This window comes from Tenebrio molitor, chromosome 5 (genome assembly GCF_963966145.1).
Source record: "Tenebrio molitor chromosome 5, icTenMoli1.1, whole genome shotgun sequence".
Classification (NCBI taxonomy): domain Eukaryota; kingdom Metazoa; phylum Arthropoda; class Insecta; order Coleoptera; family Tenebrionidae; genus Tenebrio; species Tenebrio molitor.
The window spans coordinates 6,550,252-6,564,622 of NC_091050.1; the positions used below are offsets into that span (position 1 = coordinate 6,550,252).

At 33.4% G+C, this 14,371-nt stretch overlaps 2 protein-coding genes and 1 long non-coding RNA gene across 3 annotated transcripts; 1 reads left to right on the forward strand and 2 right to left on the reverse strand.

Annotated features, from left to right (window-relative positions):
- Nucleotides 1-2,699: 2,699 nt before the first annotated feature.
- On the reverse strand, nucleotides 2,700-4,299 carry LOC138131702 (uncharacterized). Its single transcript, XR_011159873.1, has 3 exons — nucleotides 4,139-4,299; nucleotides 3,974-3,997; nucleotides 2,700-3,577 (listed from the first exon to the last, which is right to left on the reverse strand). It is a non-coding gene; the product is annotated as an uncharacterized lncRNA (long non-coding RNA).
- A 94-nt stretch (nucleotides 4,300-4,393) lies between these two features.
- Nucleotides 4,394-6,144, forward strand: RpLP0 (ribosomal protein LP0). The gene is made up of 4 exons (XM_069048856.1): nucleotides 4,394-4,537; nucleotides 4,798-4,888; nucleotides 5,125-5,880; nucleotides 5,937-6,144. The coding sequence occupies exons 2-4, from the start codon at nucleotides 4,835-4,837 to the stop codon at nucleotides 6,075-6,077; spliced, it is 951 nt and encodes a 316-aa protein (XP_068904957.1). The 5' UTR covers nucleotides 4,394-4,537; nucleotides 4,798-4,834; the 3' UTR covers nucleotides 6,078-6,144.
- An 899-nt stretch (nucleotides 6,145-7,043) lies between these two features.
- Nucleotides 7,044-12,625, reverse strand: Gclc (glutamate--cysteine ligase). Its single transcript, XM_069048826.1, has 8 exons — nucleotides 11,825-12,625; nucleotides 8,924-9,096; nucleotides 8,670-8,866; nucleotides 8,245-8,613; nucleotides 7,990-8,187; nucleotides 7,742-7,936; nucleotides 7,506-7,687; nucleotides 7,044-7,449 (listed from the first exon to the last, which is right to left on the reverse strand). The coding sequence occupies exons 1-8, from the start codon at nucleotides 12,268-12,270 to the stop codon at nucleotides 7,293-7,295; spliced, it is 1,917 nt and encodes a 638-aa protein (XP_068904927.1). The 5' UTR covers nucleotides 12,271-12,625; the 3' UTR covers nucleotides 7,044-7,292.
- Nucleotides 12,626-14,371: the final 1,746 nt, after the last annotated feature.

Below are 14,371 nucleotides of genomic sequence, written 5' to 3' on the forward strand. Positions count from 1 at the left end.
GACGACTTAAGAAGTTCCTGCCGCGATATTCCTTCAGCAGCTTGCCTCGAATTAACGAGCACGAAGCCTTTATATTCTCAAACCAGTAATACAGAACATGTTGCAGCGTTATTTCTTCCATTTGCTGCGTTTCACGTTTGAAACAAGATTATTCCCAGAGGCGTCTCCAATCAAAGAGAAAGGGACATAGCAAATTATAATCGAGAGTTATTGGATCACATTAGGTGACGAACTACACTGGTATACTAAAATGGGTGAGGCTTACTCTCAACGACATTTGCATTCATCACTAGTATTGTACCGTAACAATCTGAATTTAGTAGTTTCTATAAAGGCGAGAGATAGTTGGGATTTGTTACGAATATGTTTTACATAATCAAGAGCACAGCCTCCGCAGTCTATTCGCACACAAAAGCCAGCATAAATCCAGCATTATTCCAGAAAATTTCGATGTAAAGTATCCCGCTTTATCTACGACATGATAAATTTTTATTTGGTGGAAAGTATTACGATCGGTTTACATCTGTTCCGTAGGCAAAAAAAAAATGTTGTTATCTTTATGATCATCCAATATTTATCAATCTGGGGGATGCATAAAAGGTGACACATATTTCGTCGTTATTAAATTTCGAAATGTGCAAATTAAATTGTAATTTGACCTCGACGGCAATATTGGAGGAACCACATTTTTGTTTTTAATTTGCATTTTGCCATGAATGAGCTAAATAAAATTAAACCCATTTAATCTTAGTTTAATATGCCTCCTCTTTACCTAATTGAAACCAAATCCCACACCTTAAAGCTAGCGATAAAGCTCTTACACAAGAAACTGTAAATAAAATTACTGTCAAAATTTGTTACTCTACGAACAAGACCGAATTTACATAATTGAAGTAAATTGCTTTTATCTAAAAATTATAACCAATTTATTTTCCACAATTAATGTTTCAGGTTTGATCTTCTCGCCAAAGCTCTGCTGACAAGCAATTTAAATAATCTAATTATGAATTTTTCACAAAATTTTTATACCGACAAGTATCTAATGAAACGAAATAAATCAAACTGAACTGACCTGTCGTGAAGCGATAATTAAGTTGCACGGTGATTTAAAATGAAATGTTGAATAGCTTTTAATTCTACATGTTGCACAACGAAAAAATAACTTCAAAGAAGTTACTTAATCAGTTTTTCAGTGCAAATTAGGTCGCTTGTTGTTAATAAGAGAACTTGATTTCTTGCAATTCTTCCGGGGGCACACTCAGCTAAATTATGACACGGTGTACGTTAAATTTTTGTAAAAGAGACTTGTCAGCGTCATCCTACTTGCAGACAAATGATGTTAAAATATTACATTCTTCATAAAAAAGTATTTGCCAAGGGATCGTACGAAAATCTAATTGTAATAAATTTGTTAAATGAAAAGATGAAAGATGTTTCAAACACTTTTTTTTTGCCAAAGAAGTGATAGATATATTTTAGACATATTATAAGAGATTTTCTCTCAGAAAGGCTGAAGATAATGTTTTAGTTGTTTCATTAAAATATATGATAAACATAGGAGCACACTATAAACGACAAACCTACGGAAAAATGTTGAAAAGAATTTAGTTTTAGGATGAATTGTATCCGATCAATTCCGATCGAAAGTCATTCACCCAGGGGCAAACTGCAAAGTGCAAACTGGGTGAATTTCTAAATTTACTATTACCATATAGAAACTGTTTTTAAACAAAATACATTCTTGTGTCTCCAAAAAGTATTTTTACTCGTGCTGAGTTTACAGTTGGTATCAGCCTCCGTAAAATATCTTGTATTATCCAATATTGACAAAATCTGATTTCATGGTAAGAAATGTTCGTTGAATTTAGAGCCTGACACAGTTCATGGTTTTTATAATTTTTCTTATTCGTTTAAAAATATCTCAGCATATCTAACAAATGGAAATGACATCTTCTTAGTTTTTACCACTAATACCAGATTCAAAAATGAATACTTTACAGAAACCGCTATCTGTTCCACTGATGATCTTTACAACATTTTTCTTATTCATCGTTAGTAATATCTATACCGGGACATTTTTTTAACTCTGAACATAGTCCATACTTATTCCCTATGTTCAATTTTAAAAAACACAGGTCAATGCATTGTGAGTTGCTATGCAACCAACTAACCGAACACCAGAGATTTTGAAATAATGTTAAAAATTGTTCCGGTTGATGGAATTGGTCCAACATGTGTTGCATTGGAAATGTCACGCACATTTCTAATGCTCTGATTGGCATAGAATACCTGCATTATGTGTATTTCTTCTTCAAACAACTTGACCAATTTATTAAACTGTCAAGTACTTATTTTCATTACCTTGGTTACGTAATTACATACATGCATTGACCTGTGCTGTGTTTTTTAAAACTGAACATAGGGAATAAGTATGGGCTATGTTCAATGTTAAAAAAAATGTCCCGGTATATTTTGATTTTTATTAGCTAGTGTCATTGAACGATATGACTGATATAAATGATGAAAATAATAAATCTTTTATGACAATGTGGATTAGGGCAACAACATACGCAGTTAACAGCGGGATTATTTCACGAATAAAATCAACGACCTAAATAAAATTAATGAAAATATGCAAAATTTGTTTTAAAATTTTAATTTTACGTTTTAATATCATACATAATAAAGCTTACTGCGAATAGTAACTAATGGATTAATGTCATGATTTTAATTAAGGTAATAAATTTACAAACCAGCAGACTTTTTCGTGGTTCTTGGTTACGATTACACTAAAGCTTAACATGGTGTCCGTAAAAATTAATGTAATAATTTATCCACAAACGCTAAAAAAGTTTCTAAACTAGCTGAAGCTTAAGAAGTGAGGAGTAAACTTAGATGACACAACCAGACGGGATGTCAAGACTGCTGGAAAATTATTAAAGATACTTTGTTTTTAAAGATGATGAAAACGTTGCAGCAGAAGCAATGACCACGACGACAACTACATTTGTGTCGCAAGAGATGTCGAATAAAATAACAAACAATAGCACGGTCGAGCACAAAGGGTTCAAGGCGAATGTAGTAAATGCAAGGGGTTGCAATGCACTGAATGCATGCAACGAAAAAACTTCAAATTGTATGTGCGTGTCAAATAACTACTTTCAAAGATAATGTGTAATGAAAAGTATTCACGGGACGAAGAATACATTCGAAGACCTAAGGACAATATAAAATAACTCCAAGAGAAATATTTAAAGACATCAAACCGATGAATTGTGATTGTCTGATGTATATCGGGTTGCTGTAATTCTTTTTTCGCGCAACGTTATCGATGGATACGTAAAAACACATGAGCGAGTATGAATTGTAGGGTTCAATTCATATTTAATTTTAACTCTGGAAGAATTTGCGGAAAAAATTATAAACAATTTTTATTTTATTTTAATGAGTCCTATTAATGGTTAAATTTATTACGTGGACTTCCACAACACCCGGTATATGGAGCATCATTTGTCATTTGAAAAGTAATAAAGAAATTAAATGTTTTACGTTGCTTGTTTGGAAACTCTTTTCGTATCTGTAACAAATGTGTAGAAATTGGAAACAACATAAAGGCTATAATATTATTTGATAAAAAATACCCATTCAATAAATGTGGCTTTAAGAAATCAAATGGTAACAAGTTTATTACATTTTAACAAATTATTTTATATTTTTTATATTGAAAGTTTTTTTTCCGAGCTATATTACACCTACTAATGTTATACAGTTAGGTACCTATATACATATTATATATTTTTTACCAAATATTACATACTTTATAGAGCCATTAAACAGCCAAGTTGAAGCACTTTCGACACCAGAGATAAATTTGTCGTTAATAATTTATGAACTTCGAAATTTTACCCAGCGATGCAAAGCGAAGCTTCAAATAGACTAGATAAAACTGCAAAATTAATTAAAATGATCTTACCTTTGATGTGGATTCGCTTTGTTTCTGCAAAAAACAAAGAAATAATATTTAAACAGCTTATTTAAATTATTACGGGCTCAGTAAACGTTTTCAGCGTTTTCGTTTTCTCTTTTCCATCACAATTAATTTTCAAAAGAAAATAAATCTAATAAAGAAATCTCTCACCATCAAGCATTTACAAGATATACATCAAATCGAATTTTCGTTCTGCGTAGGTACGTGATAGCCAATAAAATCTTCACACTATTTACTTTACTTTACACTTCTCATAAAAACCGATGTATTCAAACGTATGAAAGACAACAAGTAAATAATTCAAATGTATTGTGACATGCATTCGTATATTAGTCCGGGTGGGTGCACTATTACTTTCAATTGCTGTCGTCAAAAATTAACACAAATGGAATAAAATGAAATGAAGTAAATCGTCGCTGTCGGGAGATTGGCGCTTGTTTTTAAACTGAACGATGTTAGCGCCCTCAAGTGATCGTGACTCAAAGGCGACGGAAAGGAAACAACTTTCGTTTTCGTTATTCGTCCATTGCGCCTGTTGTTTTTGCCGAGGTAAGATGTGTTTGGAGTAGATTTTTTTATTATTTAAATAATCCATCAATGAAATAAAGTAAATGTATTTTGTAATACCTTTATAATTACACACAAGTCAAAAAGTGTTGTTAGTTTTTATTTATAGTTAAGATAGTGAAGGTAAAATGAGCATCGTAACTTTGAGGTTATGATAATACATTTTTTACCGCAACCATATGTCTCTTAATTTGTTTTTACTTAACACTCGATGATGTTTTATGAAATCTTTGTATTTTCAGTTCTTAAATTCATAACGAGTCCCTACACACTTTCACGATGGGTAGGGAGGACAAGGCAACTTGGAAATCCAACTATTTCACCAAATTAGTTGTAAGTATTGATTTTTATGTTTTTATTTATTCATAAAGAACATGAATACATGTATTACATGAACATGATGAATATTTTTCGTCTCTAAAGGGCCTCCAAGCCATGTTAGAGCTAGAAATAGCAGAACCCACTAGCATGCGGCGGCACAGTGTGGAAACATTTATCTGACCTTAACTTAGCATTTCTAAATTAAATATGCCCAAAATTTGAAATTCTAATCGCAGTTATTGTTCTAGCAACTTCTGGAAGATTTTCCAAAATGTTTCATCGTGGGCGCAGACAATGTCGGCTCCAAACAGATGCAGCAAATCCGTATTTCCTTAAGAGGTACTGCTGTTGTGCTCATGGGTAAGAATACCATGATGCGTAAAGCTATCAAAGGTCACTGCGAGCGCAACCCAGCTCTTGAAAAACTGCTGCCTCGTATTAAAGGAAATGTGGGTTTTGTTTTCACACGTGGCGATCTCGTAGAAGTACGAGACAAGCTTCTTGAGAACAAAGTAAGAGCACCTGCGCGTGCTGGCGCCATCGCTCCGTTGCCCGTCGTAATTCCAGCTCAAAATACTGGATTAGGTCCAGAAAAAACTTCTTTCTTCCAAGCCCTTTCTATCCCAACTAAGATCTCAAAGGGTACTATTGAAATCATCAATGACGTTCATATTTTGAAACCTGGCGACAAAGTTGGAGCTTCTGAAGCTACTTTATTGAACATGCTTAACATTTCTCCATTTTCTTATGGTTTGGTTGTTGAACAAGTTTATGATTCTGGCACCATTTTTGCTCCTGCCATTTTGGACATCAAACCTGAAGATCTCAGGGAGAAATTCTTGGCAGGAGTTGCCAATGTAGCTGCAGTTTGTTTGGCAGTGGGTTATCCAACTATCGCTTCTGCTCCTCACAGTATTGCCAATGGCTTCAAGAATCTTTTGGCTATTGCGGCTGTTACTGAAGTAGAGTTCAAAGAAGCGGCCACTATCAAGGAATACATCAAGGTATTTGATCCATTTGAATTTGATGACCGATTTTTTTAAAATCTTTCCGTTTGCAGGATCCAAGCAAATTTGCGGCTACCGCCGCCCCCGCTGCAGCAGCACCTGTTGCTGCTGCTCCAGCCGCCGCAGCAAAGGAAGAAAAGAAAGAAGAATCTGAGTCCGAGGATGATGATATGGGCTTTGGTCTCTTTGACTAAACCTCACTGAAGTACGTTTTGTTTGCATCTGTGTACAGCCAGACTGTCAAATAAATGATGAAACAAATATGTTTTTAAAATCAAACCATCAATTCAACATTCCATTACTTCCTTTTACTTCTACATCTCAAAAGTAAAAAAAAAGCTACGTAATAGTTATTTGCGATGTAAGGATTCTAATGCAAAGCTCCGATACTTATCGTACATTTTAGTACTGTCAATTATCATAAGAAATAAATATAAACAACATTTCTGGCACCATGCGAAAATAACTGATCGAATTAGAAAATATATACCGCACTAGTACAGTAAAGTACGTCATTACCACATGTGAATGTTATGATATGAGGTTTATTACGTCTTAATAAATAAATTTCTTTTTTGCACGATCTTTGTGTGAACGTTTTTAGTGTCTCAAAAGATAACGTGACTCTACTTTTAACAAAGGGGTTTTAGATCTTTTTTTAGTGGAATTGTTACGTTCAGGTAATTATGTCAACGTAGCAATATGTATAAACACGAGCAAAAAAATTAAAAGTACATTCGAAAAATACAACACGACGTTAATATCATTGCATCTACTTAAATTGAATTCATTCATTCATGCATCCATGTTGTGCCCAAAAAAATGTGCCGTTTTACTTTTTGTACAAATTTCTTTTATCATTAGGTCAAGCACAAATAGTATGTATTTATTTCTTATAGATATAAAGTCCCTTCACATCCCTCGAGTATTTATTGCCCTGGCTGCACTTGTGCAATAAACTTAGAATCAGACTATAAGGATGTACTTTAGTAGTCCCTTATCGCTATACTAGATATTATATTGTGAAAAATGTTCAAATTATGTTAATTTATAGTTTATAAATTTTCTTAATCGTTCTGTTAGATTTTACATCTTGGATCTTTTTAAATAAAGTGGGACAATACAAGTACTGGTTTGTTGGTTATGATTTCATAAAGAAATAAATAAAATAATTTTATTTAAAAACTTGACAACAAATAATTTTATCATATAAATATCTCTAAAAATTCTAAATGCTCTTTTCTTTTAAATACTGACAACAGTTACAAACACTACAGTTTATTTTGTTTTTAAAATGTACTCGATAGGTACATCCACAGAATAAAAAAAATTGCAAAAGTTAACATTTAAAAAAATATAATGTGATCAAAGCTGTTAAGTACGAATCATTTACAAATATAATCTTTTCACTAACAATTTTTCGACAACGCTGAAGGTATATTTTCTTTTGTTTTTGACATGGTCGAATAACCCAGTAGTTCCGGACATGCCAATTCTCCCCCCTGAATGGCACTGATAGTTTTCAGCAAATCGTAGTTGATCTCCTCCGTTACTTGCGAATCGAACCTACAAAAAAGATCAATTCAAAATTACAACACCGCCAAATCATTATATAACTTTACTTGTAGGCGGGATGTTCGGTAACAAATTTTCTCAGCCACGAAGCTGTGGTGAGAATTTCTCCCGACGCGCGACGCTGTATAAATTTCAAGTACTGCTGGATCGTACAATGCGTGTCTGCATCCACATCCATTCCACTCAGGTAAGTATTGATCAAGGGAATCAGACCTGGAAATTCGCCCTCCTGTAATAACACGTTCTTTCTCAATCCATACCAAATATATTTTTAACAAAATACCTTTCCGTTTACGATCTCATTAACCGTCATACACGTATAAACTTCACAATTCTGGGGCTCACAATTTGTCGTGCCTATCTTGCAACACTCGTTGGCCTCCGGCGGGCTGATGTGAGTTGTAATTTCTTTTCTAAACCAGAATTTTTGTTCTTTACAAGCGTCTCTCTGTTGTGCGTTCTGCATATTTTCGTCGACCTTAAAATCAACGAAACAATAGAGAATCGTTTAAAAAATACGGAACGAATTACTCTGCTGATCGGAATTAGAAAGTCCAAATTATATGACAAAATCACCCGTGTTAACAATACTACAAAACAAACGATGGCTGCGTTCTCGAAGTCGGTTATTTGGACTTCACATGGTCTGAATTCTACCCTCCACCCAATGGTTGAATTTGGTGGTGGGGGTTTGAATCGCATGGTTTGCCAGTTGGTTGATTGTATATTCTTGAATTGTAAAAAAAAAATAAGAAATGAATAATTCCCTTCAGTTGCAACAATTACCTCGAAGTGGTCAGTATCTTCTTCGTCATTTTGATGAACTTTTTCTGAAAATAATGATACAGAGTCCCTTATGAATAAATGTGCAATGTGTTGAGCCAACAAGTGGTCTATGTCGTTGTCAATCAATTGCTGGTAAACTTTGGGATCATATACCAAGGGCACATCATTAAATTTGTCCCCTTGGGGAGACAAATATGAATCTATAGAGTCATATCTAGACTTCTTTATCACAAACTTGTCGTTTTGAAGAGGTTCCAAACCGCGCTCTTCCTTTGTGCGACAATCCACCGAACAAGAAATAACGTTCCATCGGCAATCAACGTCTGTTACGAAGCCTCGGTGAAGAGGAGAGGCTGCAGTTAATGCCAACTGCAAAACAACGAAATTCAGTACTTCAAGATTTCCACTGTTTTATCAGTATTTACCATTATCGGACAAAGAGGGGTCAATTGGTCATACAAGGTACGAGCTTCCATTATGTTACAAGCTTGGAATGTCAATTGTAAACAACAGCACCCCATTCCGAAACCCATAGCGTCCATGTAAACGTGGTCAGGTAATGCGGCCGGTGAGTGCTTGTAAGAGTCATCGACGGGAATTTTTGTATTTCGATCCCGATAAACTGAAGAATTGAATATCTTAAGTATCAGAAATTAACAGACAAATTTTTCTTGCATACTTGGTAGATTGATGGCGACTTTTTCGCCACGTCTTTGTCGAATGTTACGTGATAGCGTTCTGAAGCGAGGATGTCCGGGGAAAATTGCTTCGTCGGGGAAAAAAAGCGAACGAGTTGCACCCTCGTTCGGCGTGGGCTTAGATGGGGGATCAGTGAAGTTTTCTGTGCCCAACCTACGCAAAACGGCAAATTAGCAAACTCGACACTAATGACAAATTGATAGCTGTAACTTGCTAGGCGGATCTCGGCTGTTCTATTTTGAATTATTTACCACTGTTATTTCTCCAATCCCGTCGTGGGTAATTTGCCGTCTATTCTCTAAACGCGTATAACTAGCAACTAGCAAATACCAGTTTAAGTTTTCTCTTCCCTTTCAAAATGAAAAAAAAGTTTTCAATTTTCTTTAAAGATGACACGCAACTTTAAAATACATATTTTATCATATTTTTTGTTTTCGGTTACCGCTTCGAAGTCTCCATTTCTTCTAAAAAACTGAATGAACCAGTAATTGTTTTTGCAATGCGACTACAACCTTGAGCTTGACTTTGATTTGTTTTTCATTTCATTTCTTTGACATATGGCAACTTCTAACAGCCCTTCCAGGGCAGTTCGACCAACCATTACGGCAACGAAGAAAAAATATAAAAATATTTATGAGCAATAAGAAACATTAGTGACAATTTACGAGTGATAAAAAATGTCTGGCTGATGCAATAATTTTATCATTTCAAATAATTAACAGTTAATTGCAAATTAATGATCTGAGATTGGCAGAAATTTGTGATTATTGCATTACTCACTTTTGTTTTGTGTTTACCATATATTTATTTTGAATTGAGGTAAAGAAAGCGCTGATAAAAATCGTTGACCTAAAAGCGCGGCGAGGAATTTTTTGTAGTTTTCGTTAAAAATGCGCAGCAAATGCGTCTGTACATTTCCAATAATTACGTTTTCACGTGATGCTAACGCTTTTAATGTCGATTCACTGGATATCGATATCTGCTACCTGACTCCTTGACTATGTAGCTACATTTTCAATAATTTCAAGGTAAAACAATAATTGTTTTGTTAATGATAATTGATATGACGCTAATTATCTATTTAATAGTGGATGTCATGTCGTTCAAAATGATTTTGGAGATAAACTTACATTTCAAACCAAAAAAACACTTGTGTGTGTCTACAGATAAATCGGTAAATTATAGAATTGTCCGTCATATTTACTATCAGTTCCAAAGGAATTTGCCATGAGGGTTAATGATAAATAAGTAAAAATTAAATAACAAAAATTTACACAGATTCGTGGTTTTTTATTCCACAACTTACAATATATATAATTAGCAAATACTGATCCCAATATCCCAATACTCAAAATAATAATTAATCGACGATACAACTCTTTTTGGAAATTTTACTGGCATTGATTGTATTTAGCGTTCCATATCTGATTGATCTAGGTATTTCACTAAAACAATTATACATTAAATATCAAATTATTCATTACAATTAATCACAAAATAAAACAAGTTAAATTTAAAAAATATGATTTTTTTTATTTTTTTATTTGAACATCATGAAAGGTGTTGCCAATTTGTAGAAAACTAAAATATTATATAGCTACCTACTTTCCACGTAAAATACTTAATTATAAAAATTGTAAGGTTATATCGGGTGTTTTTTTTTAATTTCACCTCGTAGTAGGCGTTGAAGAGTCGATTGTGAACGCACCACACATGTAAAACTTAAGATTTAAACAGCTGATCCGTGATCCGTAACCTGCTTTCACAATCGACTCTTCAACGGCTACTATGAGGTGAAATTTAAAAAAACACCCGATACATTCATTATGTTAATGTTGTTAAATTGATGCTCGGATATTCATCAATGAATAAATAATGCGCCATTTGCAATCTTTATTAAAGAAAGGTTAAATGATATATTTTTTTTACAATTAAAATTAAATTCCATTAGTGATATCTTCACGCGGATAAAATTTAAAACGTACCTAATTTTAAAACATCAAAAGCTAGCATTTAAAATAACGGCAACTGAATGAATTCGCTGAAATATTACATAACCAGTATCTTGGTAATCGCAACTAAAGCGGTTCCACTTCAATTTAAATAATTTAATTATGCATTAGCTGTTGACTAAAATTGAAATGTTTGTTGTTAAAAAAATCAAATTTCACAAATGTAGAATTATGTTTAAAATTAATTTTAAAAATTGCTGCAACAGAATTAACACGTTTAATTGGTTACATCATCAGCTATTTTGTGTTACACATTTTAATATTTGCTTATTCACGATTATGACTTCATGATAACATTGAATGAGAATTATGATATAAAAAAATTAAAGTAATTTTCATTCTTCTGGGCTTTTGTTATTAGTCGTGTTAACTGCAATGGGGTGTCCAATAATTTCTGATTTAAGAAAGTTTAAATCAATTTTTAGTGTTTGATAATTTTGTAAAACAATTTTATTAATAGGTACGCCATTAAATTTCAACTAGTGTGATTATTTAGTAAGAGCGAATTGCTTCTATTAATATGAAAAAGCAAATTTGTCAGTTAAAAACAATTCGTACTTGGTTTGTTTTATAGCAACACTTTGTGATTGTTGTATAGGAATCAATAATTTATATGTTGCAACCCCGTGGGTTATTGATTTGAATATTTTGTGCTGAATAATATAATATTCATTAACGATAAAAGCTTACACCTTAAGAAAATAAAACGGCAGTATTCAACATGCCGATTTTAGGGTGATTATTTTTAAAACCTTATCATGAGATAGTGAGAACTGCCTATTATATAATGATATTGCAAAAAATAATCGCACAACATGTTTTCTCAGTCAATAGCATCATATTGTTCATTTACCAATAAGATCATTTACCTTGGAAAGCTAGTCAAAGTCATCAAACACTCGTCACTCTTTAGTAGTTGTGTCGCTTCTTCTCTCCTATGTTTCATGTTGGCTTCTACAATATTGAAATGGGCCAGTAAACCCCCGTATGGCTTTCCAGGGGTCCCTTCAATCATGTATGCCCCATATTCAGGCCTCCACAATGACTTTACACCTTCAGGATTCTCAAGTTCTTTTTTATTTAGCTCAGCAAGAATTTCCTGTGCTCTTAGACTAACTCTGGCCACTTTACGTTCATCATTAAATTTTACAATGATGTACTCCACCTCGTCACCCCATTTTAATATGTCACCCTGACGATCACGAAGACGCTTATACAGATTTATAAACTGAACAATCCCGTGTTGACGAACGTGTTCCGACAAATTTTTCGTTTCTTCCCAAGATAAGGGACTACCTTCAGTTAACAAACCCATTTTTGATTATTTCACTTTTTGTAAACTGTCACTTTTCGATTTATTTAAAATTCGGACACTTGAAGTATGCTTCAACGAAAATAATTTGTTTTGTGCACTAAACTTTTTGGTTTTTTAATAACTTGATGATAAATGGGTAAATACACTTGTAAAACCAATTTTTAAATAAGAATGACAGGCGAAATCTACGCAAATATATAAAATTATGTTGCACACTGTTACACAATTTGATAAGATACAGTGGAGTGAGAAACTATATCTAATCTACACTATTCCTTCGTTTAAATTCTGCACTAACATCATTACATTCATCGTTTGAGGTTTGACCACTAGGTTGACAGAAGAATGTGACGTAAGTGGCCTTGACATGTGCGGAGAAAGACGTGTCTACAGTGACGTTCGCGAAAACAAACTGTAAGGGAAGCCATCTCATAACAATGACACAAAGCAACTACAATTTCAAAAGTTTTCTGTTTTAATTATTTATTACTGTAACGAAAAAATATAAGTGTAAAAAATATTTTAGACATGAAGTTTCATTTTTGCAAATTTTGTATTTATGAAAATGTGTACATTTTCCGAACAATGTAACAGTATATGATCCTGAAAGTTTAATTTCTACGAAGCGACGAAGCGATCCACAATAACGTAAGAAGCTGCAACAACACTTTCACTTGGACTGTCGTTCTGGTTGCATAAGAGCAAAGTAAACGTACAGTTAGTTGCAAAAAAAATGGGAATTATCAGAATAAAATTGACACATTTTTACAATTTTCCCATAGTCTGAAACTTTCTTACGGGAAATAGGTATATTATTACACTCATGTCATATCTTGAGGAAGTTGCTTAACATTGACACAGAACATAATATAAAAACTCAACAAAGTCAAAATGTGGAGGCAAGACGTCGGTAATTATGTTGATTAGCACTGCACTATTACTTGATGTACTCCAGCAAAATTGCCGTGCCGCCGGGTGGTGGAGGAAAACAATACAGAATGTCCTAGTATTGCCTCCTCATAAAACAGGCGTGTGCCGATGCCAATAGCAAGAAAGACTCCAAGTCTCCAAGTTGATTAAAATAAACTTTCCTGTAGCTCAAACTTTCAATTTCATCAATCCCAGAATCTCGTCTTTAGGTATTACTAAAAAATCCGACAGGTTGCTAGATAATACCTAATTGAAACATACAGTCTAGAAAAGTCTGGAAATAATTCGACAAAATCGAAATTGTTCACATCGTTATTGTGTATAACGAATTTTTATTGGTTCGTTAGCTCAGGTGGTTAGAGCACCGCACTGAATTTGAACTCTGAGCGGAGGTCGTAGGTTCGAATCCCACACGAACCCAAATTCTTTTTTTAATTAACATCTCTTGTTAAATTAATTTAATTTTTTCATTATAATACTTTTCTAAATCTTAACACATCATGTTTTCTTACAATCAAGCAGATCGATCATGATTAGTGACATAGCATTGCCGCTGAAATGAACAAGATCTCCGCAATTGTTTAACAATGCATCTACTTTATGTTATAGATATTATACCAATAAATGTTTGTTTTATTTTTGGACAAATATATGTATGTACAATGGCCGGCAATAAAAACTAGCCATCACTTTTCTGTCACATCAAAATCCAAATGTGTAATTAATGCTTTAATGACACTGACATTTAAATGATGGCTAACTTTTTTTGCCGGCCACTGTACCTACAATACGAGTGCGAAGTAAGAAAGTAAAGTTCCTTAAATTTACGTCGTTGATTTCTGGCAAAAATCGTGGCACAGTTTGTATTTCAAAATGATTACATATTTATTGGCCATAAACTAAAAAAAGGATATCAGTAAATTTTAGTATAAATCAAAAATTACAGCTTTAAAATGAGCTCCAAGCTCAGCAACTTTTTTGACAGATAGCCGAACGGTACTTACATTTGTTAAGAACACTAGAACCACCAATGAGCTTTGGTCCAATTTACCCAATTTCATCTTTAATTCTTGCTCTTAAGTTGTCGATATGTACTTTTTTGTTTTAATTGGCCGTTTAAAAAATACTTTCACTATTAGGCAAAGTGACCTTTAAAAATATAAAATGTAAT

Excerpts from the sequence above, each read along its gene's own strand:
- RpLP0 (XM_069048856.1), top strand. The coding sequence starts at position 4,835 with ATGGGTAGGGAGGACAAGGCAACTTGGAAATCCAACTATTTCACCAAA. Across the intron at positions 4,889-5,124 it reads ACTATTTCACCAAATTAGTT|CAACTTCTGGAAGATTTTCC; the intron begins GTAAGTATTGAT and ends TTATTGTTCTAG. Across the intron at positions 5,881-5,936 it reads CTATCAAGGAATACATCAAG|GATCCAAGCAAATTTGCGGC; the intron begins GTATTTGATCCA and ends TTCCGTTTGCAG.
- Gclc (XM_069048826.1), bottom strand. The coding sequence starts at position 12,270 with ATGGGTTTGTTAACTGAAGGTAGTCCCTTATCTTGGGAAGAAACGAAA. Across the intron at positions 8,188-8,244 it reads AAGATACTGACCACTTCGAG|AATATACAATCAACCAACTG; the intron begins GTAATTGTTGCA and ends TTACAATTCAAG. Across the intron at positions 7,937-7,989 it reads TTCTAATTCCGATCAGCAGA|GTCGACGAAAATATGCAGAA; the intron begins GTAATTCGTTCC and ends GTTGATTTTAAG.